Genomic DNA, 26,785 nt, shown 5'->3' with positions numbered 1-26,785 from the left:
GAAAAAAGCAAAAGTTACTATTTTCTACATAACTTTTTTTCAAATATTTTAATTTTTTTTAAGTGATCTCCACATCCAATGTAGATCGAACTCACAAACCCCAGATCAAGAGTCTACTGACTGCCATCCAGGCATGCCTCTACATAATGTTTTGAAGTACCATTAATAATGTATGAAAAATAGTTTTTAAATGTATTTTTTTAAGTAATTTATTTATTTTGAGAGAGAGAGGCAGGGGAGGGCCAGAGAGAGAGGGAGAGACAGAGAGTCCCAAGTAGGCTTGGCACTGTCAGCAGAGCCCGACTCAGGGCTCGAACTCATGAACCGTGAGATGAACCTGAGCTGAAGTCAGGAGTCAGAAGCTTAACCGACCGAGCCACTCAGGCGCCCCTGAAAAATGCTTTTTGATTAAAAATGCACTTTGTTTTATATTAGGTTTCACTTCTTTGTCTCGGAATGTTCTCAGATCTCCTGGCACAAGAGAACCGCGGTGGCAACATGGATATGAGGTGAATGCTCAGCCATTGGTGTTTCATCCCACATTGTTCATTCTCCACATTGACTCTGGCACTCAGGGAGGCGTAATACATCCCAACCGTTACCGTAGCCCCGCGGTGCTCATAGTTAAGCAGATTCTGGGACTGCGTGTTGGTGCGGGAGTGTCAGGGAAATGGCAGGGCTGGAGGACGCTGGGTGAGAGTGAGGAAAGGGTTATTGTTCCTGAGGGATGGGGGAGACGGTGTTTGACATCCGGGAACAGTGAGGAGGGAGGGACCCTGAAGGAATATGGCCCAGGGTTTCTCCCACTGCTTCTCAACAGTCTCATTTTTCCCTGTTGAAAGGCCTGGGTTTTGCAGTTCAAGCCCCACTATCGGGGTCGTCGTGATGCCATTATTTTCTGACAAGTTTTCTCCTTTTTCCCCTGGACCAAAAAAGATGGCAGCAACAGAGCACGGTGCCCTCGGCAACCTGTTTCCTAGTCTCCACGGCCACCTCCTGATTCCCGGGTCCCACCCGAGGACTGTCAGGACAGCAGGAATAGGATGTTTTTTTTCTCATTCCCTCCTCAAGGTGACTCTTCATGTCAGCCTCTCCAAGGCTGTAGTAACTGTGTGTCTGTTACTCTCTTTCACTTATCATCCCCCTCGTGTATAAAATTGGGACATTAACATTGTTTATACTTCTCAATTGTGTGTCCTCAATTGTGTGTAGCAAAGAAGGGATAGAACATTGAGCTCGGGAGGAAGAAGGTCAGCCAGGACAGACCGAAAGGTAGAAAGGGGCACCTGGGTGGCTCGGCTGAGCATCCAACTTCGACTCAGGTCATGATCTCGAGGTTCATGAGTTCAAGCCTTGTGTTGGGCTCTGTGCTGATAGTGTGGAGCCTACTTGTGATTTTCTCTCTCTCCCTGTCTCTGTGTCCTTCCCCGCCTCATGTGCACTCACTCACCCTCTTTCAAAAATAAATAAATCAACTTAAAAAAAAAGGTAGAAAGAAGATAATTGGTTATTCCAGAGACAGGATTTGGTGGTTTGTGTATGTGTTGGGTGGGTGGGGTAGAAGGTGATGCAGAGAATGTGCCCTGAAGAATTGTAACCTTGGATGATGGAGTAGCTCTTCGGGCATTTGAAGAAGACAGCTCTCCTCTGGGCTTTAACCCGTTAGTAGTTTCTCTAGTTACATTGTTATGTTAGGGTTTTGCAGGTGAGGGTGGCTGATGTCACACATGGGGTTTCACACATAGGGTTTCTGGGGAGTATGACATTATTTGCATCTGTTTAGAAAGTGTTTATTTATTTTGAGAGAGACAGCACGATCAGGGATCAGGGAGAGGAGCAGAGATGGAGGGAGAGAGAGAATCCCAAGCAGGCTCTACACTGTCAGGGTGGATCTCGACAGGGGGTGGGGGGCTCAAACCCAGAAACCATGAGATAATGACCTGAGCCCAGACCAAGAGTCTGTCATTCAACCAGCTGAGCCACCCAGATGCCCCAATTACTGTAGCTTTATAGTAAGTTTTTTTTTTTTTTAATGTTTATTTTTGAGACAGAGAGAGACAGAGCATGAACGGGGGAGGGGCCGAGAGAGAGGGAGACACAGAATCGGAAGCAGGCTCCAGGCTCTGAGCCATGAGCCCAGAGCCCGACGCGGGGCTCGAACTCACGGACCGCGAGATCGTGACCTGAGCTGAAGTCGGACACTTAACCGACTGAGCCACCCAGGCGCCGCTATAGTAAGTTTTTAAATCAGGAAGTGTGAGAACTCCAACTTCGTTCTTCTTTTTCAAGGTTGTTTGACCGTTTCAGGGTCCCTTCAGATTCCATATGAATTTTAGGATGGATTTTTCTCTTTCTGCAAAAAACGCTTTTGGGGTTTGGATAGGGATAGCCTTAACCTTGTAGGTTGATTTGGGTAGTTTGACATCTTATTATTAAGTCTTCTAATCCATGAACATGGGGTGAGTTTCCGTTTACCTGTGTCGTCTTTAATTTCTTTCAGCAGTGCTTTACAGTTTTCAGTGTACAAGTCTTTCACCTCCTTGATTAAGTTTATTCCAGGTATTTTATTCTTTTTAATATTATTGTAAATGGAATTGTTTTCTTAACGTTTTTTCAGATTGTTCATTGTTAGCGTATAGAAATGCAACTGGTTTTTTGTATATTGATTTTGTATCCTGCAAGTTTGTTGAATTCATTCTTTTATTTATTAAAAAAAAATTTTAATCTTTACTTATTTTTGAGAGAGAGAGAGCGTGAGCAGGGGAGGAACAGAGAGAAAAGGAGACACAGAATCCGAAGCAGGCTTCAGACTGAGCCGTCAGCACAGAGTCCGACACGGGGCTCGGACCCACGAACTGCGAGATCATGACCTGAGCCCAGACCAAGAGTCTGTCATTCAACCGACTGAGCCCCCCAGGCGCCCCATCATTCTATCTTTTATTTTAAAATCTTGTCCTTTTCTACCAGCTCTGATAGAACTGGTGCTGGTGGGCACTCTAGTCATGGTCCTGATTTTAAAAGGAATGGCTTTGGGACGCGTGGGTGGCTTAGTCAGTTGAACATCTGACTGTTGGTTTTGGCTCAGGTCATGATCTCGCAGTTCGTGGGATTGAGCCCCACATCGGGCTCTGTGCTGACAGCTGGGAGCCTGTTTGGGATTCTTCTCTCCCCTCTCTCTCTCTGCCCCTTCCCTGCTCATGCTCTCTCTCTCTCTCAAAATAAGTTTAAAAACTTAAAAAAAATTTAAAAGGAATGGCTTTTGCTATTTACAATTTATAAATTACTACCTTTATCAATTTAAAGAAGTTCCCTTTTGTTCTTAATGTCCTAGTGCTTGTGTGGGTGTGTTTCAAATCATGAATATTATTCTCGTTCAATGCTCTGTGTCAGCACTTTTCTCTTTTATTCTGTTAATGTGGTGAGTTACATTAATAGATTCTATAATATCAAACCAACTTTGCATTTCTGAAATGAACTAAATTGGCCATTATGTACTTTTTCAACTTTAGTGTATTTGGTTTGTCAGTATTTTATATAGGATATTTGCATCAGTATATTCATGAGTGAAACTGAGTAATTTTATTTTTTCATACAGTTTGGTTATGCTAACTTCATAAAATAAGGAGTAGTCTTATTTTTGTAATTCCGGGGGATGAGGGGAGACACATAAGAGTAGAATTATATGTACCTTGCATGTTTGCTAGAATTTGCCTGTAAAATCATCTGTCTTGAATATTTTTTTTACTTTTTTGTGCTAAAGCATTTAAAGTGCTGATTCAATTTTTAAAAAGATGTCAGATTTTGCATTTATTTTTGAGCCAATTTTGGTAAATACGTTCTCTAGGAATTTATGCATCTTATCTAAGTTTTCAAATCCATTGTGGTAATATCATTCATAATGTTTCTTATCCTTCTAATCTCAGTAGATCTCCCTTTATATTCTAAGATTGTTTCCTTTTTTTTCTTTACCTATCTTCCTAGAGGTTTGTCAGTTTTGTTGGTGTTTTCAAACACTGTAATGAGTTTTATTTTACTTTCAAATTTTGTTTAATTTCTGTTCTTACGTTTATTGTTTATTTCCTTATACCATTTTTGAATTTATTCTACAATTCCTTTTTTCTACTATTTCTTTTTCCAGTTGAACAGTTCTCAATTATTTTCATCCTTTCTTCTCTTCTGGTGTAAATATTGAAAGACTAAATTTCCCTCTCGGGACGGCTTCAGCTGCCTACCACAATTTTGGATAAGTGATATTTTATTATTGTTCAATTACAAGTGTTTTCTATTTTCCATTATGATATATTCCAGGTTACATGAAAATGTGTTTTCTAATTTCCAAATGTGCAGGGATTTTTAGTTATCTCGTTAAAAATCACTTTGTAGTTGGGGCGCCTGAGTGGCTCAGTCGGTTAAGCATCTGATTTCAGCTCAGGTCGTGATCTCATGGTTTGTGAGTTCAAGCCCCGTGTCAGGCTCTGTGCTGACAGCTCAGAGTCTGGAGCCTGCTTCGGATTCTGTGTCTCCCTCTCTCTCTATCCCTCCCCTGCTTATGCTCTGTCTCTCTCTCTCTTGGTCCCTCTCAAAAATAAGGATAAAAACTTTTTAAAAATCACTTTGTAATTTAATTGTTTGCAATTTTCTCTTTCCTTAACAAAGTTTCGTCTGTGTATCCAGACCTCCCCTGTGAAACAGCTTGTTTGTTTAAGTGCTGTCTTGATCCGGTTTTGAGGCCCTGGCTAGAGGCCAACCAGTCCCCCTGTCTAAGCAGGCACCCCCTTTTCAGCACCTCTGCTCTGGGGCCACTGTTCACTGAACGCCCTCATCACCGGGGGACCGGGTACCAGACAAACTAGGGACAGCCCAAGATCCCAAATTATCCAAGTTACCCAATCAACAGAGGACCCATGAAAACTAACTCACCCTGCTTGTCAAACATAAGCTGCCCCCCCAGAGCCCCAGCTTGCTGTTACCATCCCTGGGTCCAGCGCCCCGTGTGGCCCTGCCTGGTAGCCTTCTCTCGTTTTAAAAGTGTGCAGCAGATCTGACGTCGAATCTTCGATGCTTTACTGCCACTGCTCTGCAGCTGAGTCCCACGGAGCTCCTCCCGAAGGCCTTGGGAGCCGAGTCCAGTGTCAGATAAGCTGGTTCCTGTGGGTCGGCATGGTGTGCCTGGCCTGGGGAGTATACTTTCCTGTGTCTGGGGTTGAAGTCAGGTTTGGTACACCAGAGGGCGCCGTCGTCTCGTGTCACCGATTCCTTCTCGTTGGATGCCTGCACCCCACCCTGCCCTGCGGGAGGGTTTGCCCTGCGTGCGTGCTGTTGGTCTGCGCCTCTCTGGTCAGGTTTCAGAAATTCGGCCCGGCGGGAGATGGTGTCCGCGAAAATGTCAGGAGTATAGGTGTCAGCCCTGACGCTGTCCCTGGCCGCGCTGCCCTGAGCGTCCCGCACACCCTCTCTGGGTTCCTGCTTCCCCATCTATGAGACAGGCTTTCCTGAGAACGTGATCCTTTTGGGGGTGGGGGTACTGTTTAGTTCTGAAACCGTTTCTGGAGGGGAAACCTACTTCGTGCTTCTCCAGGACAGTAATGGTATTACTTTGCAAACCTGAAGACTGACTTCCCCCAGGGCAACAGCCTCTGCAACGTGCACACCTGAAACCCGCTTTTCGCCCGAACCCTCACGCAGACACCGAATGTGGCCCACTGAGGCGAGACCCAAATATCTCCTGGATTCCTAGGTGTGGCTACGGGCAATGTGCCAACCTCAGCCAGCTCATGAGAGAAAGCTGTTACTGTGCCTTTTATCCTCATTTTCACCACTGGTTCCTGTCTGTAGTAGCAGCCGTGCGAAGTGCTTCACAAACATTGGCTCGTGAGTCCTCTCGCGATCCTCACGCAGTAACAGCCCTTTTTACAGATGAGAAGGTTGAGCTTCACACAGCTGTCGAGTAGCGGCCCTGGGGTCCAAGCCCAACAGGGAGCTGCCGTTCCTCCCTCGGGGCTGGCATGCTTACCACGCAGGTGCAGTCGGGGAGCATCAGCTGGCTTTCAAGGGAGCCTCTGCAGACCCGTGATGCCCGTGACCGCATACGACCATGTGTACCTCCAGACATCACGCGTCCTAGGGCCCTGACGCCCCAACGCTCCTCCCCCGGGCCGGACCCTGGAGGCAGGATGCTCAGATGGGCTCATCCAGGGCTGTCGCAATTCACACACTGCGCCCCGGGCTCTCTGACTTGTCCCTCCGGGCCCGTGATTCCGTGATAGAAGCTTCCTCTGGCTCCGCATTTCTAAAATTATGGGTTTTGTTTTGCTTTTGCTGCTCATGTCAATGAAAGGGAAACTTTCCTGAGGCCCCAGAGCCTTGGGGCCTGGGCAGGAGGCCGCCCTGCCGGCAGAGGAAGGACCGGTGGAGGGCCCTCCTTTGACCTTCGCGGGGTGCAGGTTGTCGGTGTTGCGGCAGGTGAGAGCGCGGGGGTGCAGGTGAACAGAACCTCTGTGGCGGGTCACCTTGCCCCAGTTGTATTTCCGGGCCAGGGCCAGCCGGCGGAGGGGAGGTGCAGGGATGCCACCGCACAGGTGAAGCACCAAGTGCAAGGTGGCCCCCTCCTGGCTACTGTAGGCTGAGAGGGTGAGGCCATCCTCTAGCCATCTGCTCGCAAAAACCCGAAGCTGCTGCTCAGGCGGGATGCCCTCCTTGTCTCGGACTTCGGTTTTTGATTCTCAGTGGTGTCGCTGGGCCCGGCCTTGAGGGTGACGGTCTTGCCCACTAGGGTCTTCGCAAAGACCCGTAATCTCTGCCACAAGGCGTCCACCAGCAAACCGCTGAAGAGAAAGAGGGTGACGGGAGCCAAAACTGTGTTTATTCTACAAGTTACCCTGTATAACGGGCATAGACTCACCCATCAAATAGGTTAGGGACTGTTTTTTTTTTTGTTTTTTTTTTCTCTATCTGCTTCCAGAGTTCACAAGATTGGCCTTGGGAAGCCCCCAAAAAGTGCGCCAGTAAGGAACCGTGTTTCACTTGAATTCAAGCCCAGAGTTCCCCAATTCGGCCACCGATCGGTGCTCTCTCTCAGGGTCCGGGGATGCTGCCCTCGCTCCGCTCTCTCAGCCTCGGCACTGTTGGCATTGTGGGCAGGAGAGCTTCGCTGTGGAGGGCTGTCCTACGCCGTGTGGGATTTCAGCAGGGTTCCTGGCCTCTTCTTGTTAGGAGCCAGGAAAAACTCCTCCGATCCCCAGAGAAGATGTCTCCAGATACTGGCCAGGTGCCCTGGGGGCAAAGAACCCCTGGGAAACCACTGGCTATCTCATGCATTCTTAGTAAAGGCAGTATTGCCCTCAAGGATGCAAAAATTGGTTCTTGGGGATGAAAATAAGCTCTTTTTATATATAAAGCATTGATGTACACATACTACATAACGATATATAGTTGGGCTGTGGTATTAAAATTTCATGGGGAGATGATTAGGAAAAAAATATCTGAAAAGACTCTTTAGGAGGGGTAATAATGAAAGGGCAATAAAACACTGTTCTGGCTCAATATTTTAGTTCCTATTCATGCAAATTCCTTAGGAAAAATGACATTGTGGCTTTTTTTTAATTAAAAAAATTTTTTAATGTTTATTGATTTTTGAGAGAGAGAGAGAGACAGAGCACAAGTGGGGGAAAGGCAGAGAGAGAGGGAGACACAGAATCTGAAAGCAGGCTCCAGGCTCTGTCAGCACAGAGCCAGACATGGGGCTCGAACTTGGAAACGGTGAGATCATGACCTGAGCCAAAGTCGGATGCTTAACCGACTGAGCCACCCAGAGCATGAGTGGGGGAGGGGTAGAGAGAGAGAGAGGGAGACACAGAATCCAGGCTCCAGATTCTGAGCTGTCAGCACAGAGCCCGACGCGGGGCTCGACCCCACGAATTGTGAGATCATGACCTGAGCCGAGGTCCGTCACTTAATGGACTGAGCCACCCAGGGGCCCTGACATTGGGGCTCTTTTAAGCCAGACCTAAGGGTTAAGCAACTGTAGACATACAGAGGGAAAGCACTGGAAGCTGGCAGAAGTTGAGGATATGATATTCAAAAGACTTAGGACTGATGTCAGCCCCTCAGCTGTGACTGCTACACAAACCCAGAGGGACTCTGCCGAGATCACTGTCTGTGGAAGCTCCTCGATTTCTAGGTGGAGGGGCCTGGGGAGGGGTCCTCCTTCTGCAAAGGGGGCCTGAAGCTATGTTGGCCCTCACTCTACACAAGTTATTGAGCGGGGTTGACTAAAGCCCTCTGAGACACACGCATCTGGATACATGTTTCTCTGATGACCCTTCTTGCATGGATCTGGCCTCCCCCCACGACCCCCTCAGATCCCACCTGTTTGAGGATCGGCACATCACGGCCGCTTTGCCATCGCACACCCACCACGGGCAAATAACAAACAGCTCACCGATCCAGAACATAAAGATCATTTGTACGCAAGGAAATTCTTTACATTAAAAATCCAACGACTACGCTTTTAAAAACGTAACAACGTTTCTCTTTTAAAAGAAAACTGACTTCATTTTCCTCTTTGATCTAGCAGACAGCAAGCCTTCCTAGCTTTCAGTTTGGGGAAGTGACTACGAGTCACTCACTTTCTGCTTCTCACTTCTATCAGAAAAAAAAAAAAAAACAAACCCACTTGAACTCAGCGTAGATGGGTGAGGGACAGAGGTGACACTCACAGGAAGCCACGCGCCTTCAAAGGCATCCTTCTTAGCGCTCAGCTTCTCGCACAAGCCTGGCACTGACTCACGGACCTTGCCCAGAACCACTGTCAGACAAGCAAGGTAAGTGGGGACGGGGCCGTTCCTGGGGCCTCAGGCCGCGCACTGCTTTCTACAAGGCTGTGTGGACTTTGGAAGTGCTGAGAGCGGGCCAGCCGCTCACCCAGTGCCTCCAACTCGGGCTTCCCGGGCATCCTGGGGCTCGCTGCTGGCTCTCAGCTCAGAGCTCACATCCCATCTACTTACACCCCCCAAGCCCTCGCCTGATGGGCACTTACATATGCGGGGCTCTCTCCCTGCACACCTCTGGCCCGAATCCACACGCTCAGAAGACACAGATAATTTTTATCAAACACACAGTTTTTTCTGCTGCTTGCTTCTATCAGGACTCCCAGGTCAAGAAACACCAACAAATCAAATGCGGCTGACGGAATAATCCCCAACATCTACCAGCTGTGTTTACTTGTCTTGTTCTCCTGGCAATTTCCCAACTCCTCAGCCTCTTCTATTCCTTCCGTTTTCACTGGTAAAATGGTGGAGAGAGACCGGGATTGTCATTTATTGAACTAGGATTGATAGTCATCGTACAACACTTTCTCCAAGATCCTTCAGATGCCTCTGCATCTGTTTGCAGAAGTAAACTCAAATCCCTCTCTTGAGAAACCAAATATGGTTGGGAGTGTCTGGGTGTGTGGTGGTAAGGGGTGAAAAAGGTAGGGAGTAGATGTGAGTTACTGAACAATGTGAAAGGGCTGTGATCAGGAATATTGGGGGCCATTAAGGAGGCAAGAGGGGGTGCCTGGCTCGCTCAGTCCGTAGAGCGTGTGACTCTTGATCTCAGGGTTGGGAGTTCCGAGCCCCACATTGGGTGTAGTGATGACTTAAAAAAAAATAAAATCTATACAAAAAAAAAAAAAGGAAGAGGAGTAGCCTTGAGTCAGAAAGCCCGTCATCCCTAAATTGCTCTGATCCGCATGTGAGCATGCATGTAACTTTAAGAAGGTCTCAACCTCTTCACCTGCCAATTCGCACAGGAAAGGAGGGTGTTTGGGGAAGCAGAGAGATTTCATTTCTGGCCATGATGTGCCTTCTCGAGCTCTGTCAGGCTGATTCCCACTGTGCTAGGATTCAGTGCGCGGGACTGATTTTTTGCGTGCAGCGTTGACGAAAAGACCGCCTCGCATTGCCGTCTGAGTACAGCGCAATTACCTGAGTGCTCCCGCATTCGCGGGGCCTTCTACACGCATCTGCTGCGTTAGCGTCCGACTGGCCCGGGAGCAGCTCGCCACCAGGCCCGGGAGGCCAGGCGCGTTCCCATCGAAGATGGTGTTCTAGGATGGCGTGGGACTTGGGAGCGCGTACCAGAGCCGACTTGCACCGACTCCCAGGGGCCGGTAAAGGCTGTTAGAGATTCGGGAATTTCGCGAGGCCGTTGGTGGCTGGGGTTTCGCCCTGGGGCAAGTGTTTGCACGAGAGACGCCAGCAAGCACCAGAAGTCAGAGCCCCCTCCTGACCTCCCCGGACATGGTGTGCCAGCACGTCACTGGGATCTGGGGAGCAAAGAACGAGCTCTGCATGCAGCTGTGTGGCCTGCAGAAGTCGCTTAACCTCTCTGAAGCTTTCGTGAGGCACCTGCACCGTGGCTCAGTACGCTTGCTTGGCTTAGAGCACCCGACTTTGTTGGGAGTGCGGTGGGGGGCGGGCAGGAGCAGGGGAGTGGGATTAAATGCACAAATACCAGGGAGCACGCTTCGAAATGTATGTCAAGCTTGCAGGAGGAATTGGAATTTTTATATAAAATCCGAGCCACCTTTCTAGCCCAATGATTACCTAAGCAATTACTGAATTTTTGGAGTTCTAATGTGAAGGGGAAACATGCACAGATTTTCAATCTTTCTGTTTTGTTTTTGTTTTGCTTTTAAGTCACTAAGACGGCCATGGGTGTGGGGCTGTTGGGAATCTCAACTGTCCTGCAGATGATTCAGTAACCCCAGACTATCGTTTCGAAATGCATCCTTGAAAACGCCTCCTTGAGAAGGAGGTTTTACTGTCCCCATGTACAAGCGTGGGGATTCAAGTCCCCCCCCCCCCCCCCCGCCCCCCGAGCAGGAGGGGAGTGACAGAGCTAGGACTTGGAATCTGCTAACTCCAAACAGCAGGGTTGTTTTATTTGGCTGCACTGCCCTGCGAGGAACAGAGCCCTTCAACTTGGGAAGGCTGGGGGGAAGGGGGTGTCATGAGCCGGGGCACGATACTCAGCACTATGCTCCGTAGTCAGCACCTTTTCGATTTGCTTTTGTTCCTACAGAGATCGCGTCTGCTCTTCCCTCATTAGCTTCTGGTTGGGCTCAGACCTGCGTCGAGGAGCCTGGAGATTTGAAAATGAACCCCACGGACACAGCAGACACCACCATGGATGAAAGCATCTATCACAATTACTATCTCTATGAAAACATCCCCAAGCCTTGCACCAAAGAAGGCGTCAAGGCGTTCGGGGGGCTCTTCCTGCCCCCTCTCTACTCCTTGGTCTTTCTGTTCGGTCTCCTGGGCAATTCTGTGGTAGTTTTGGTCTTGTTCAAGTACAAGAGGTTCAAGTCCATGACTGACGTGTACCTGCTCAACCTCGCCATCTCAGACCTGCTCTTCGTGTTCTCCCTCCCTTTCTGGGGCTACTATGCTGCAGACCAGTGGGTTTTTGGACTGGGTCTCTGCAAGATTATTTCCTGGATGTACTTGGTGGGCTTTTACAGTGGCATCTTCTTCGTCATGCTCATGAGCATCGACAGATACCTGGCGATAGTGCACGCGGTGTTTTCCTTGAGAGCGAGGACCTTGACTTACGGGGTCATCACCAGCTTGGCCACATGGTCCGTGGCCGTGCTGGCCTCTCTTCCAGGCTTCTTATTCAGCACCTGTTACACGGAGCGCAACCACACCTACTGCAAAACCAAGTACTCTCTCAACTCCACGAGGTGGAAGGTGCTGAGCTCCCTGGAGATCAACATTCTGGGGTTGGTGATCCCCTTGGGCACCATGCTGTTCTGCTACTCCATGATCATCAGGACCCTGCAGCACTGCAAAAACGAGAAGAAAAGCAAGGCGGTGAGGATGGTCTTTGCCGTGGTGGCCCTCTTCCTGGGTTTCTGGGCGCCTTACAACGTGGTGCTCTTCCTGGAGACCCTGGTGGAGCTGGAGGTCCTTCAGGATTGCACCTTTGAGAGGCACCTGGACTATGCCATTCAGGCCACGGAGACCCTGGCTTTCGTTCACTGCTGCCTCAACCCGGTCATCTACTTCTTCCTCGGGGAGAAATTCCGCAAGTACCTCGTACAGCTCTTCAAATCCTGCCGGGGCCCCTTCGTGCCCTGTCAATACTGCAGGATCCTCCAGCTCTACTCCCCCGACACTCCCAGCTCGTCCTACACGCAGTCCACCGGGGACCACGATCTCCACGATGCTCTGTGAGCAGCGAAGAGGCGCAAGTCGGAGCGAAGCCTCCCAAAGGAAGAGCTTACTTAAACTTGTATTATAGTAAGAGTTCCTGAGCCAGTGGCGGGAGGACTTCCATCCACTGCCGAGCGTGGGCCTCTCACCCCACGGTCAGCTCCTCCTCTTGCCATCTGCGAGTGTGGGGGGCGAGAGCACACCCGGGCCCCCGCATCCCCCCCCCCCCCCAGGCTTGCCTGCAGGGCTGAGTAAGCACAAGGAGGATTCTGACCCGCATCTCAACGAGGTTACACAGAACACTGTGCGGGAAGGACCATTCGTTCCCCTCTAACCTGCACTGATGGAGCTCTCTAGGGGGACCCGCGCAGAACTGAATGGTGGAGTCCATCGCTCCTTCTTGCTATGAAAAATGGGCCCTTTCATTACTTTCTAGCTTTTGTGGAACGATACAGAAAACTTTGACACGCTGTCCTGGGGTTTTTCTAATAATATAGCTGAAGGATGGTGGATCCCCTGGCGCCGGGTGTGCGCAGAAACAGATCGTGAAGTAGTGACCCTCTGCCTTGATTCTTTATCTTAAAGGATTATTTGTGAATGGAAGCCAAACTTTCGATGCTGATTCCAAGTGTGAGGATGTGGTGCAAAGGCATGAGCAAGGTCTGATGTCCAAACGTGAAATACAAGGCATTAAAAAATCCAAACGTAGTTGTGGAAATTCAGACATACTTTCGTACGCTTATGGGCACGTTTTGTGTTTGTGGTGGCAGATGACATCCGCATTTCACATAATACATAGGTGCAGATACAGGCATTTGGGGGCTTTTAACTTGTTTACAAACAGAGCCTTCAAACTAAAAATAACAAGGGCTAATAAAGTATGACAGTGAAGTGCCTGCAGTCAAGGGAGGCAAGAATAAGCAACTAAAAGCTGTTACTGATGTGGCATAGAGAGGAGTGTCCAGCATCTACGAAGTTGTGAAAAACGTCATCCTCTCTTTTAAAATACCGGCCTCCTTAACTTTTGGACGGCTCAAAATTTCACCGAGTCATTCCTCACAAGTCATTTTAATCATGTAGTTAATCGTTTGACACCGTTAAGTTAAATCTCTGTTCTTACAGACTTAGTTAATCAGAATTAAGACTTTAATCAAGTTGGGAGAGACCTACAGTCCCTCGCAGAACAAAAACCTGTCTTGCAAACTATTCACCGAGTCACCGGTTGCAAATGCTTCTGTAAGTTCACACCTTGTTACATGCTCTACCTGTATAAAGGGTGCATTTCCGAAAAGTGTGTTTTTAAAACAGGGATTTTAAAGGGGCTAAGTCGATGTTGCCTTTATAGACAAAGATAAAATAAAGTTGTACATAGTCGGCCAGAGCCTCTTCTCCGGAGCCGGTTTGTGTTGGGTTTCCTGATGGGGGTGGGGACCCAGGCTGCCGTGGGTGTGGAGGACCATCCCGGCGGGGGGAGCCACAGGGCTCCCTGTGGAGCCATTACATGTGCACACGCGGGGTGAGGAAGGTGGCACTGGGATGCGGGGGTGGACAGCAGCGAGAGGCGGCCCACGTCCTGGGCAGCGTCCCCAGGAGACCTCCCTCCGCCTGGTGACGGCGGCCTGCAAATCTGGCCCTGCGTTCCCCTGTGAGCCTGAACACATTCCTTTCCTCTCAGCCTCAGTCTCCTTTCCTCTGTGAAGCGAATACATTCCAGAAAGAAAGAGGAGGAGTATTTCCTGGTACAGCTTGTGACGGTATTCGTTTCATCACAGTGAGACGGAAATTTTAGGGCACCGAAGGACGGACCGGTCACAGGGGTTTCGCTGCCCCTCGACTCCTCCACGCACACGGGGGCAGACAGGGTGGGGTGCAGTCGACCCCCCGCTGCCATCCCTCCTCCTGAGCTCGGGGTCACCCGTGGGCCCGAGTCCGTCAGGCCTTCCCTCCCTGGGCCCAAGGCTGGGGAGTATCCCCTCGGGATGGGGGATTTGGAACCTCTGGTGACACTCGAACTCACACGTGCCCCTCTCGGAACACCGCAAAGAAAGTTTCTTCCCATTCCGGGGACAGAAACACGAAAAACAAGCCAGCACGATTGCTGCGCAAAGGCAGGAACACAAAGGGGAGTCCAGCTACACGTTCTCCCCACCGGAGCCCGTCCCTTCCTCGTTGCAACACGCCCAGCTTCCGGGGAGCGGACTCGGTGCCGTTTGCGTGGGGACAATAGAAACAGGGTGACGTTTTGGGACGTCACACCACAGACGTGGTGGCAGCACAGCCCCGGGGCCGTACCGACGGCCGCTGAACCGCGTGCTTTTGAAAGATTAGCTTTATACTGTGTGAATTTTACCCCAACAGCAAGGACAACAGGCAACTGCCCTGTCACATGTGACCTAGAGCAGGCACTCGGATCCTACTGAACAAATACATTTCACCTGCTTCCAATAAGAAGGGGAAACACAGGGCGTTGGCAAAGGCTCTTCAGACCTTTGGGGAGGTTCTCCTCGAGAAACCCTCATAACAATTTGGAGCATCTGACGCCATTAATTCCGACGTGGCGGATGTCTGTTTTGCGCCAGGCAGGATGCTAGGTTATGGGGAGGGGACTAGGATAAAGGAGGAAGTCCTGCGCTCGTGGGGTTTCTAATCTGATAAAGGGACAGACGTCAGATCAACCGTAACGCAGGCCGGACACACACAACAGAACGTTTTGGGACCTTAGGGGAAGGAGAAATGGATTCAATTTCAAAGTTCACAACACAACGAGCCGTTGAAGTGGGCCTGTAGAAGGAGCATGATTTCGACAAACAGAAGGGAGGAAGGAAGGGCACCTGGGTGGCTTCGTCAGTTAAGCGTCCGACTTCAGCTCAGGTCACGATCTCACAGTCTGTGAGTTCGAGCCCCGCGTCGGGCTCCGTGCTGACGGCTCGGAGCCTGGAGCCCGCTTCGGTCTCTGTGTCTCCCTCTCTCTCAGCCCCTCCCCCACGCATGCTCTGAATCTCTCTCTTGAAAATAAACATTAAAAAATTAAAAAAAAAAAAAAAAGACGTGAGGAAGGACATTCTAGGCCGATGAAAGGTAGGTGGGGTTACGGGCACTCCATGATCAGGGAGTGCTGAGAGGTTTGTGGAGTTTTTGTAGAGACCACGTAGGGGGGTGTGGGGGACAGCAGCAGAGAAGGGAAGAGGATACCGAAGGGAAAGTAGGGCCCTGAGGGGCAGCAGTCTTGAGCTGCCTCCCCCTGGGCTTGAGGGGCCTAGCGGGTGCCGTGGTGTGCCGTCCACACAGCCCCGTCCGGGACTGACGCACTCGCCACACCAGCTGCCAGGAGCATTGACAGCCGGCAGCCCTGAGCCAGTCTCCTCTCAGGACCGTCCTCCCTGGAGCAGCTCCTACCCTCCTCCTACTGGATAACGCGCAGAAGCAAATGCTCGCTCTCCTGCTTTAACGTGGGAGGACTCCGAGCGGCCTCTCCCATTCCAGAGCCCCCCGCAAGGCCGGCCGGGGCCTCTGATGCAACCACGTTGCAGTTCAGTTTGTCCTGCTGTCCAGTCTTGCTTCCTTCATGCCCTCATAGGTGTTGTTCCCAAGACGACTCCCCACGAAAGCCCCTGTATGCGAATCTGAGTCTGTTTTCAGGAACCCGTGTCTCAGAGCAGGACTTTGGCATCAAATGGGGGCAGATGGGCCCCTAATACGAATGAAAATTGCCCCCGGGTGTGGGGAAATGAGAAGGCCTAATCTTTGCCTCAGGGACGTCCTCCGTTCATCAGCCTCCGGCCACAGGCCCCGCCTGACTCTTGGTCCCTACGCTTCCGTTTGTCAGTTGCACCTTTGCTCCCGCTTTTCGTCTGCTGCCTCAGTCCCCGAGGCATCTCCCCGTACACTACTCTCTGTCAAGGTCACGGACCATCTTTATCTTTGGCTGTGCTACAGCCACCTGACATCCTCTATTCTGTACCGGTCAGTGACTTCCTGGGCTCAGGTGAAGCAGACACAAGCTCCACCCATTTTTGTGTTCACAACACTTTACTCCTTAAACGTTTATAACGGCTCCAAATTCCCCTGGCAGAAAAGCCGAAATCCACCAGGTGCTTTCATATATCGAAACTCAATTCAGCGTCTTCGCAAAGTAGATAAGGTTGGGTTTTATTACCCCAAGAAACTGAGGTTAAGGGAACACAATATTCTAATCACGAATCAGACTAACTCCAGCAACAGTAACCCCCACCTAACTGCCTAGCACGATGCTTCACACAAAGCAGTCGTTCCATTATTTTCTAATGAATGAGTGAATTTCCTTATCTCTTAATTAAGCTCTCTATATTGGCAATTCAAGTTTCTATTTCACTACACAAAGTTCGGCTGTCCTCTCTCCAAAATCCCCCCTATGTTTCTAATAAAACTGCGTGTGACAGAGTTCAAAGACTGATTGAATTGTCTCCTGGTTCCAGAAATCAGTGGGTGTTCTTTGGGCCAAAAATTACTTCGTTAAGACTTTTGCTATGAGCGTGGTTGCAGAAGTCTGCATTCTCGTCGTCTCTAGGAAGCCATAAAACAACAGCAAGAAGAATGAATTCAAAAGCAAACTCCATTTTCAACCAAACTTAGAGAGAGGCAGACTTTTCAGGTTTCACACTGAGGGCTACTGAACGCGGCCACCGTCGGGCAAGAATTACGTGGGAGCAAGTAAAGAGGAGGGCAGTCAGAGGGGCAGCGGGACAGACCTCAGATGGCCTGCAGACATGCGAGTCCCGAGGGCGGGACACGCGTGAGTAGGAGCTGTGGATATGGACAGGACTCGAGGCAGAAACCCTCCTGGTGCCAGTTTGGTTCCGAGAAGCAGAGGAATTAGAACTGCCACATTTCCAAAGGTCAGGGGCGGAAACAAGAAGGGAGTCACTGGGTTGTGAAAACAGCCAGCCTGCAAAATACCACACCCTCCCCGCCACCTTCCCCCCACCCCACGCACACATACATACACACAAAACATGCTTAACGATTCCAAGGTAGACACTGAGAAAAATAATACTGACTATAATCAGGATAGGAAGACTATACAAGTGTAGGAATATAATATTCTATTACCATCATCAAATATATCTACCTCCGCTCAAAATGCGTACTGGGGCAGTCCAGAGGTATTCCAGCTGGAAACCAAAGAGAAGGAAGCCGGCTGTCCCTTCTACGAAACATCGCACTGGATGCACTAGCTCCGTGCTATAAGAGAAAGAAATTAGTGGTCTAAAAATTGGAAAAGAGGAAAATTCTCCAAAACACCTGACCAGTACCCTTCAAAGCTGAGCATCATCAAAAACAAGGATAAGTCTAAGAAATTGTCACAGCCAAGAGGAGCCTAAAGAGATAAGACAACTAGATGTAACTAGTTCTGGAATGGAAAAGAACATCAGCTAAAAACTAAGGAAATCTGAATAAAGTATAAGCATTAGTTAATAATAATTTATCGATATTGGTTCATTAAACATAATATACCATGCTACTGTAAGATATTCATAATAAGGGAAATTGCAAGTAGGGTATATGGGATCCCTCTGTACTTTCTACATGATTTTTTATAAACCTAGTAATGTTGTGAAATATAAAGTTTATTTTTTAAATTAGAAAGGAAAAGACAAAGTATCTCTAGTTGTAATGATAGTATTGAATAACTGGAAAACTTAAGGGAATCACCAGAAAAAATATTGTGAGTCACAAGATAATTGAGTTAATAGGTGAAAGCACTAATACATAAAACTCAATTACACTTATGTTTGGAAATAACCATTAGTTAGAAGATGTGAGGGAAAAACAGACCCGCATTTTGAAAGAGCATGGAAAACTCCTAATTAAGATACATATTATATATCTGAAATATATAGGATTTAGTGATTCATCACTTACATATAACATCCAGTGCTCATCCCAACAAGCGCCCCCCTTAATGCCTATGACCCATTTAGCCCACTCAAAATTACTCCAGCAACCCTCAGTTTGTTCTCTGTATTTAAGAGTCTTTTATGGTTTGCCTCCCTCTCTTTTTATATTTTCCCCTCCCTTCCTCTATGTTTATCTGGAAAAACCCCACTTAAAAAAATGTTTATTTATTTTGAGATCGAGCACAAGAGGGGGAGAAGGGGAGAGAGAGGGAGGAGAGAGAGAATCCCAAGCAAGCTCCCGCTTGGGGCTCTATCCCTCTCTCTCAAAAAAAAAGGGGGGGGGAGGGAATTTAGCCTATATTAAAGATGGCTTTTTAAATCAAATGAGGGATACATTAAATTTCTTTTTTTTTTCTTTTTTTTTCCAACATTTATTTATTTTTGGGACAGAGAGAGACAGAGCATGAACGGGGGAGGGGCAGAGAGAGAGGGAGACCCAGAATCGGAAGCAGGCTCCAGGCTCCGAGCCATCAGCCCAGAGCCTGACGCGGGGCTCGAACTCACGGACCGCGAGATCATGACCTGAGCTGAAGTCGGACGCTTAACCGACTGCGCCACCCAGGCGCCCCTTAAATTTCTTATTTAAGGAGTCAACCAAATGGACTGCCCTCTGGGGGAGAAAAATTAAGCTTTGATTCTTATGTCACATCATTCGTGGTTAAACTTCCAAAAGATTGGAATATAGATTCTAAAAGATAGGAATATAGATTCCTATATTTAGGAGCGCTTGGGTGGCTCAGTTGGTTGAGGTTGATTTTGGCTTAGGTCATGATCTTCTGGTTCGTGGTATACAAGTCCCACGTTGGGCTCTAGGCTGAGAGTGCAAAGCCTGCTTGGTCTGCTCTCTTCTTCTCTCTCTGTCTCTCTCTCTGTCTCTCTGTCTCTCAAAAATAAACATTTTTTAAAATGGGCAAAAGTTTAAAAAAAAAAGGTAAAGTATTTAAATGTAAAAATTGGAACCACAGAAGTTCTAATAGGAAACACAGGAGAATTTCTTCATAATTTGACATTGGCAATGCCTTTCTGAAAATTCAGAAGACCTAAACAGATTAATTAATTCAACTTTGTGAATATAAAAATGTGCACGACACAAACATCACCAAAAGAAAAATCAGAAGACAGACAACAAATAGGCGAAAATATTTATATGCAGTTGAACTCGTTCTCTAATAACTAAAGTGGCACATGGATTCTCAATACTTTTCTCTATGGTGGAAATATTTAATAATGTAAAGTTAATTAATTAATGGATATTCATACTATGGAATGTGATGCTATTAAAGAGAACGCTTTTGGTGTCCTGGAAGTGAAGGGGCCATGTTGGTGGGTGACCCCGGGAAAGGTACCAGGCGAGAGGCGAATCGGGAGGAGTGGTAGCACGTGCAGTCCGCGGGTGAGAGATGGCAGGCTCTGGTGAGCACAAAGGCAAGAAGGATGACAATGGCATGGGCACGGCCATTGATTTTGTGATCTCCAATGCCCGGCTAGTGCTGGGGGTGGGCAGAGCAGCCATGCTGGACATCGCCACACTGGCAGGTAAGCAGGTGAGCCCATAGGAGAACTCGGCAAGTCTGCTTCTAGGACTCCACCCTGAAGAAATAGGTGGCAATACAAATAAATCTATCCCAAAGTACGATGGGGCGATCAGTGCCCCTACCAGCCCCACCCGCCTGAGCCATTCAGGGAAATTCATATCTTTCAGTACTCACTCTAAACATCAATGGACTCGATGCTCCAGTCAAAAGACATAGGGTAACAGAATGCATAAGAAAACAAGATCCATCCACATGCTGTTTACAAGAGACCCACTTTAGACCTAAAGACACCTGCAGATTGAAAGTAAGGGGATGGAGAGCCATCTATCATGCTAATGGTCAACAAAAGAAAGCCAGAGTAGCCATACTTGTATCAGACAATCTAGACTTTAAAATAAAGACTGTATCAAGAGATGCAGAAGGGCATTATATCATAATCAAGGGGTCTATAGACCAAGAAGACCTAACAAATGTAAACATTTATGCACCAAATGTGATAGCACCCAAATATATAAATCAATTAATCACAAACATCAAGAAACTCATTGATAGTAATACCGGAATAATAGGAGACTTCAACACCACACTCACAGCAATGAACAGATCATCTAATCAAAAAATCAACAAGGAAACAATGGCTTTGAATGACACACTGGACCAGATGGACTTAACAGATACATTCAGAACATTTCATCCTAAAGCAGCAGAATATACATTCTTCTCCAGTGCACATGGAACGTTCTCCAGAATAGACCATATACTGGGACACAAATCAGCCCTCATTAAGTACAAAAAGATCGAGATCATACTGTGCATATTTTCAGACTACAATGCTATGAAACTCGAAATCAACCACAAGAAAAAAATTTGGAAAGGTAACAAATACTTGGAGACTGAAGAACATCCTACTAAAGAATGAATGGGCTAACCAAGCAGCTAAAGAGGAAATTAAAAAGTAGATGGAAGTCAATGAAAATGATAACACCAAAACCCAAAACCTCTGGGACGCAGCAAAGGTGGCCATAGGAGGAAAGTATATAGCAATCCAGGCCTTCCTAAACAAGGAAGAAAGATCTCAGATACACAACCTAACCTTACGCCTTAAAGAGCTGGAAAAAGAACACCAAATAAAACCCAAAAACAGTAGCAGACAGGAAATAATAAAGATTAGAGCAGAAATCAATGTTATCAAAACCAAAAAAAAAAAAAAAAAAAAAAAAAAAGTAGAACAGATCAATGAAAACAAAGAAGCTGGTTCTTTGAAAGAATTAACAAAATTGATAAACCACTAGCCAGTTTGATCGAGAAGAAAAAGGAAAGGACCCAAATAAGCAAAATCAAGAATGAAGGAGGAGAGATCACAACCAACACAACAGAAATAAAAACAATAATAAGAGAATATTATGAGCAATTATATGTCAATAAAATGGGCAATCTGGAAGAAATGGACAAATTCCTAGAAACATATATACTACCAAAACTGAAACAGGAAGAAATAGAAAATTTGAACAGACCCATAACCAGTAAGGAAATTGAATTAGTAATCAAAAATCTCCCAAAAAACAAGAGTCCAGGGCCAGATGGCTTTCCAGGGGAATTCTACCAAACATTTAAGGAAGAGTTAACAGTTATTCTCTTGAAACTGTTCCAAAAAATAGAAATGGAAGGAAAACTTCCAAACTCTTTCTATAAAGCCAGGATTACCTTGATTCCAAAACCAGACAGAGACCCCACTAAAAAGGAGAACTATAGACCAATTGCATCCTGATGAACATGGATGCAAAAATCCTCAACAAGATATTAGCCAACTGGATCCAACAATACATTAAAAAAATTATTCACCACGACCAAGCATCCGCAGGGCTGGTTCAATATCTGCAAAAACAATTAACGTGATGCATCACATCAATAAAAGAAAGGACAAGAACCATATGATCCTCTCAATAGATGCAGAGAAAGCATTTGACAAAATACAGCAACTTTCTTGATAAAAACCCTCAAGAAAGTAGGGATAGAAGGAGCATACCTCGAGATCATAAAAGCCATATATGAATGACCCAACACTAATATCATCCTCAATGGGGAAAATCTGAGAGCTTTCCCCCTCAGGTCAGGAACAAGACAGGGATGTCCACTCTCACCACTGTTATCCAACACAGTATCGGAAGTCTTAGCCTCTGCAATCAGACAACACAAAGAAATAAAAGGCATCCAAATCGGCCAGGAGGCGGTCGAACTTTCACTCTTCGCAGATGACATGATACTCTATATGGAAAACCCAAAAGATCCACCAAAAAACTGCTAGAACTGATTCATGAATTCAGCAAAGTTGCAGGATATAAAATCAACACACAGAAATTGGTTGCATTCCTATACACCAACAATGAAGTGACAGAAAGAGAAATCAAAGAATCGATCCCATTTACAGTTGCACCAAAAACCATAAAATACCTAGGAATAAATCTAACCAAAGAGGTGAAAAATCTATACACTGAAAACTATAGAAAGCTGATGAAAGAAATTGAAGAAGACACAAGGAAATGGAAAAAGATTCCATGCTCCTGGATAGGAAGAACAAATATTGTTAAATGTCGACCCTACCCAAAGCAATCTACATATTCAACGCAATCCCTATCAAAGTAACACCAGCATTTTTCACAGAGCCAGAACAAATAACCCTAAAATTTGTATGGAACCAGAAAAGACCCCGAATAGCCAAAGCAATCTTGAAAAAGAAAACCAAAGCAGGAGGCATCACAATCCCAGACTTCAAGCTATACTACAAAGCTGTAATCATCAAGACAGTATGGTACTGGCACAAGAACAGACACTCAGATCAATGGAACAGAATAGAGAACCCAGAAATGGACCCACAAACGTATGGCCAACGAATCTTTGACAAAGCAGGAAAGAATATCCAATGGAATAAAGACAGTCTCTCCAGCAAGTGGTTCTGGGAAAACTGGACAGCGACATGCAAAAGAATGAACCTGGACCTCTTTGTTACAGCATACACAAAAATAAACTCAAAATGGATGAAAGACCTCAACGTAAGAAAGGAAGCCATCAAAATCCTCAAGGAGAAAGCAGGCAAAAACCTCTTTGATCTTGGCCGCAGCAACTTCTTACTCAACACGTCTCCGGAGGCAAGGGAAACCAAAGCAAAAATGAACTACTGGGACCTCATCAAAACAAAAAGCTTCTGCACAGCAAAGGGAACAATTAGCAGAACTAAAAGGCAACCGACAGAATGGGAGAAGGTATTTGCAAACGACAAGTCAGATAAAGGGTTAGTATCCAAAATCTACAAAGAACTTATCAAACTCAACACCCAAAAAACAAATAATCCAGTGAAGAAATGGGCAAAAGACATGAATAGACACTTCTCCAAAGAAGACATCCAGATGGCCAACCGACACATGAAAAAATGCTCAACATCACTCATCATCAGGGAAATACACATCAAAACCACAATGAGATACCACCTCACACCTGTCAGAATGGCTAACATGAACAACTCAGGAAACAACAGATGCTGGCGAGGATGCGGAGAAAGAGGATCTCTTTTGCATTGTTGGTGGAAATGCAAGCTGGTGCAGCCACTCTGGAAAACAGTATGGAGGTTCCTCAAAAAACTAAAAATAGAACTACCCTACAACCCAGCAATTGCACTACTAGGTATTTATCCAAAGAATACAGGTGTGCTGTTTCAAAGGGACATGTGCACCCCCATGTTTATAGAAGCACTATCCACAACAGCCAAAGTATGGAAAGAGCCCAAATGTCCATCGATGAATGAATGGATAAAGAAGATGTGGTATATATATGCAATGGAGTGTTACTCGGCAACCAAAAAGAATGAAATCTCACCATTTGCAACTACGTGGATGGAACTGTAGGGTCTTATGCTAAGTGAAATCAGTCAGTCAGAGAAAGACAAAAATCATATGACTTCACTTATATGAGGACTTTCAGAGACAAAACAGATGAACATAAGGGAAGGGAAACAAAAATAATCTAAAAACAGGGAAGGGGACAAAACAGAAGAGACTCGTAAATATGGAGAACAAACTGAGGGTTACTGGAGGGGTTGTGGGAGGCGGGATGGGTTAAATGGGTCAGGGGCACTAAGGAATCTACCTCTGAAATCATTGTTACATCATATGCTAATTTGGATGTAAATTTTAAAAAATAAAAAAAATAGTTAAAAAAAAAGAACGCTTTTCAGCTACATACCTATTATCATGCAGAAATGTCCATGATATATTAATAGCTTTTTATTTTATGTATTTATTTTTTAGACTGAATTACATATATATATATATATATATATATATATATATATATACACACATCAAGTTATTGAAATGGTGACTCCATGTAGATGTAGTTTTTTCCTTAAAGATGGCACCCGCGGGTACAAAGACGCAGAGATGTCTAGAGCTTTCAGCTGTTTATCTGAAAAGATTCTTTTTTTTTTTCCCCAGGGGGAGCGGGGGGAGGGGGCAGAGGCAGAGGAAGAGAGTATCCCAACCAGGCCCCACACTCAGCTTGGAGCCCCACGCAGGGCTTGATCCCATGACCCTGGGATCATGACCTGAGCCGAGATCAAGAGTCAGACGCTCAACTGACTGAGCCACCCAGGCGCCCAGAAAAGACTGGGTTTCCTCATCTGGCTGAAGATTCACAAATTCTCCATAATCAAACATGTCTTTGATTTAGATGACTAACGAAATTTCTAGTAACCTGGCTGGGATCTCCCCAGGGAAGAGACACACAAATAGGACACATCACAGGAACTATCTGAAATAGGGGATTACTGGTACAATGATCCCGTAAACGCCGTCCGGTAAAATCTGATTCTTGACACAAGGGACACTTAAAGGTGGGAGGCCCAGAGGAGCTTGTACTCTCTTGATAAGTTTCTGTGTTATCAGATGTAGACGTTTCACTCCTATTACTGTTCCCTACTGAATCTTGAGAGCTCTGAAAGCTTGGAATGATAGAGGAAACACCATATTCATCTCGGTATTTCTTACCAGATATGTAACGATGTCTCATGTCTCAGAATTTAATCTGGTTTGCACAGTATCTGCAGCTACCGGAAAACTTCCTCGTGACAATTTGAAGGTCTATGGCCCATTCAGGACAAGCAGTCTCTCTCTCTCTCTCTCCCAGTCACACTTCCACGACAGAGGGGACGATGTGTTCCGCTTTCTCTCACTGCAGTCAGGAAACATTTTCTACAGAAAACTTGCTGACCGGCCGGGTCGTTGCGGGTGTTTTGTGCACCTGCTGACCAACAGGGCGGTGGAAATCATCTTCAGTGTAGGACGTGGCCGCCGAGAGCTCCTCAGCCACGGAGGGGGATGGGAGGCCAAGGCAGTGGCAGGCAGTCCCCGACTCTCCACACGAACTATTAACAGCATGTTTAAAACCTGGAAGGATAAACCTCAAACTTAGCCCCCACATCGTTAGCCATTACAAAAAGTTCTCCCCAGATTTATCGAGCTATTATTGATGTTAGTCATTTCATAGAAGGAAGAATTACACTTTATGCTTTCTAGGCTTCTTTATTTCTTTAAACAAACACGCATCACTTTCGTGATCTGCCAGAACAGTAGACAGATTTCCATTTTAGAAAATAAAAGGAGATCTTTGTGGTCATGGGAAGCCAGGGAGCCGCAGAGAGAGATTCTAAAAAAGAGGGCTCACGGGTGAGGTGAGCAGGGGGCCGCTCAGCCTGACGTGACACCCGCCTACAGAGGCCTCGGTGCTTTGCCGAAGATGCTGACGTCAGTGCTGGGAGTGGGCATTAGGGTTCACAGTGTGCGGTGTGTGCAAGTTGGCGTTCGAAGCCTGCAGAACGTTTTTTTTGATCACACAGGAGATAAACGAGACTCTAATTGGAGCCCAGCGAGGCAGGAGAATGATCTCCATCGAAAGTGCACTGTGCAGCCTCCTCTCCGTGGTTGCCTTGGTTGGAGGGAGGGATTCTTCCTGATTTCGATGACATCACCATGAAAACATCACATGCAAATAAAACGAACAGTGGTTCAGGTGATGCACTCTGTGGTCCAGCTGGGCTCTTCTCGGGGGGATAACTGAGGAGGAGTCAGACGGGGCTCACGCAGTGGACAAGGAGGGAACTTATGAGGGAATGCATTTGAACTGTGCGTTCTTGGGGTCACAGAACTGCTGAGCGGTTCACTGGAAGCCTTCTAATTAAGGTGCAGCAAAAATCCACAGTTTGGGGGTCCTCCTGTTTTCCAAAACTTACCGAGACGACAGATAACATGCAACAAGAGAGATTCAAAACATGGTTTTGGAGGCGCCTGGGTGGCTCAGTCGGTTGAGTGTCTGACTTCGGCTCAGGTCACGATCTCACGGTTCGTGGGTTCGAGCCCCGTGTCGGGCTCTGTGCTGACAGCGCGGAGTCTGGAGCCTGCTTCGGATTCTGTGTCTCCTTCTCTCTCTGCTCCTCCCCAGCTTGTGTTCTCTCTTTCTCTCAAAAATAAACAAACATTAAAAAAATTAAAAAAAAAAAAAGATGGTTCCATACAAGAGCTACTTTGGGAAAACAAACTGACACTTATTTGAAAGTTGAATGTATACCTACCGTGCAATCCAGGGAGTCTACACCTAGGTATTTCCTCAAGTGAAACGAAGATCTCAGTAGATCTCAGTCTATAAAAAGCTCTATTCTAGAATGTTCATACCATCATACTTCATGGTGAAGGACTGAATGCCTTCTCCTTCAGAAGATCAGGAACAAGACAAGTATGTCTGCTGTTGCCACTTCCATTCATGTTGTACCTGAGGTGCTTGGCAGGGAAACAAAGGCAAGAAAAAGAAACAAAATGCACTCAGATTGCAAAGGAAGAAGTAAAACTCTGCCTATAAAGTGACATAATCTGAGGAATCTGTAAGAAAGCATTAGAGCGAACAAATAAATTCAGCAGACTATAGGATACAGTGGCAATATGCAAAAATCAATTACGTTTCTATCTACTGGCGACGAGCAATCCAAACATGAAATGAGAAAGCAATTCCATGTACAAGGACATAGATAAATTTAACAAAAAAGTGCAAGATATGTGCACTGAAAGCT

The 26,785-nt window shown here is 46.7% G+C and overlaps 1 protein-coding gene and 1 pseudogene across 1 annotated transcript; one reads left to right on the top strand and one right to left on the bottom strand.

Moving 5' to 3' along the window:
- Window positions 1-8,684: 8,684 nt before the first annotated feature.
- On the top strand, window positions 8,685-13,584 carry CCR4 (C-C motif chemokine receptor 4). Its single transcript, XM_030330416.1, has 2 exons — window positions 8,685-8,822; window positions 11,068-13,584. Exon 2 carries the CDS (start codon window positions 11,142-11,144, stop codon window positions 12,222-12,224), a length of 1,083 nt encoding a protein of 360 aa, XP_030186276.1. The 5' UTR covers window positions 8,685-8,822; window positions 11,068-11,141; the 3' UTR covers window positions 12,225-13,584.
- An 8,260-nt stretch (window positions 13,585-21,844) lies between these two features.
- LOC116738323 lies at window positions 21,845-26,064 on the bottom strand (annotated as a pseudogene).
- Window positions 26,065-26,785: the final 721 nt, after the last annotated feature.

The sequence above is a fragment of the Lynx canadensis genome, chromosome C2 (genome assembly GCF_007474595.2).
Source record: "Lynx canadensis isolate LIC74 chromosome C2, mLynCan4.pri.v2, whole genome shotgun sequence".
Classification (NCBI taxonomy): Eukaryota; Metazoa; Chordata; class Mammalia; order Carnivora; family Felidae; genus Lynx; species Lynx canadensis.
Note: the sequence above shows the minus strand (reverse complement) of the source record. Positions and strands in the feature narration are given on the sequence as shown.

Excerpts from the sequence above, each read along its gene's own strand:
- CCR4 (XM_030330416.1), top strand. The coding sequence starts at position 11,142 with ATGAACCCCACGGACACAGCAGACACCACCATGGATGAAAGCATCTAT.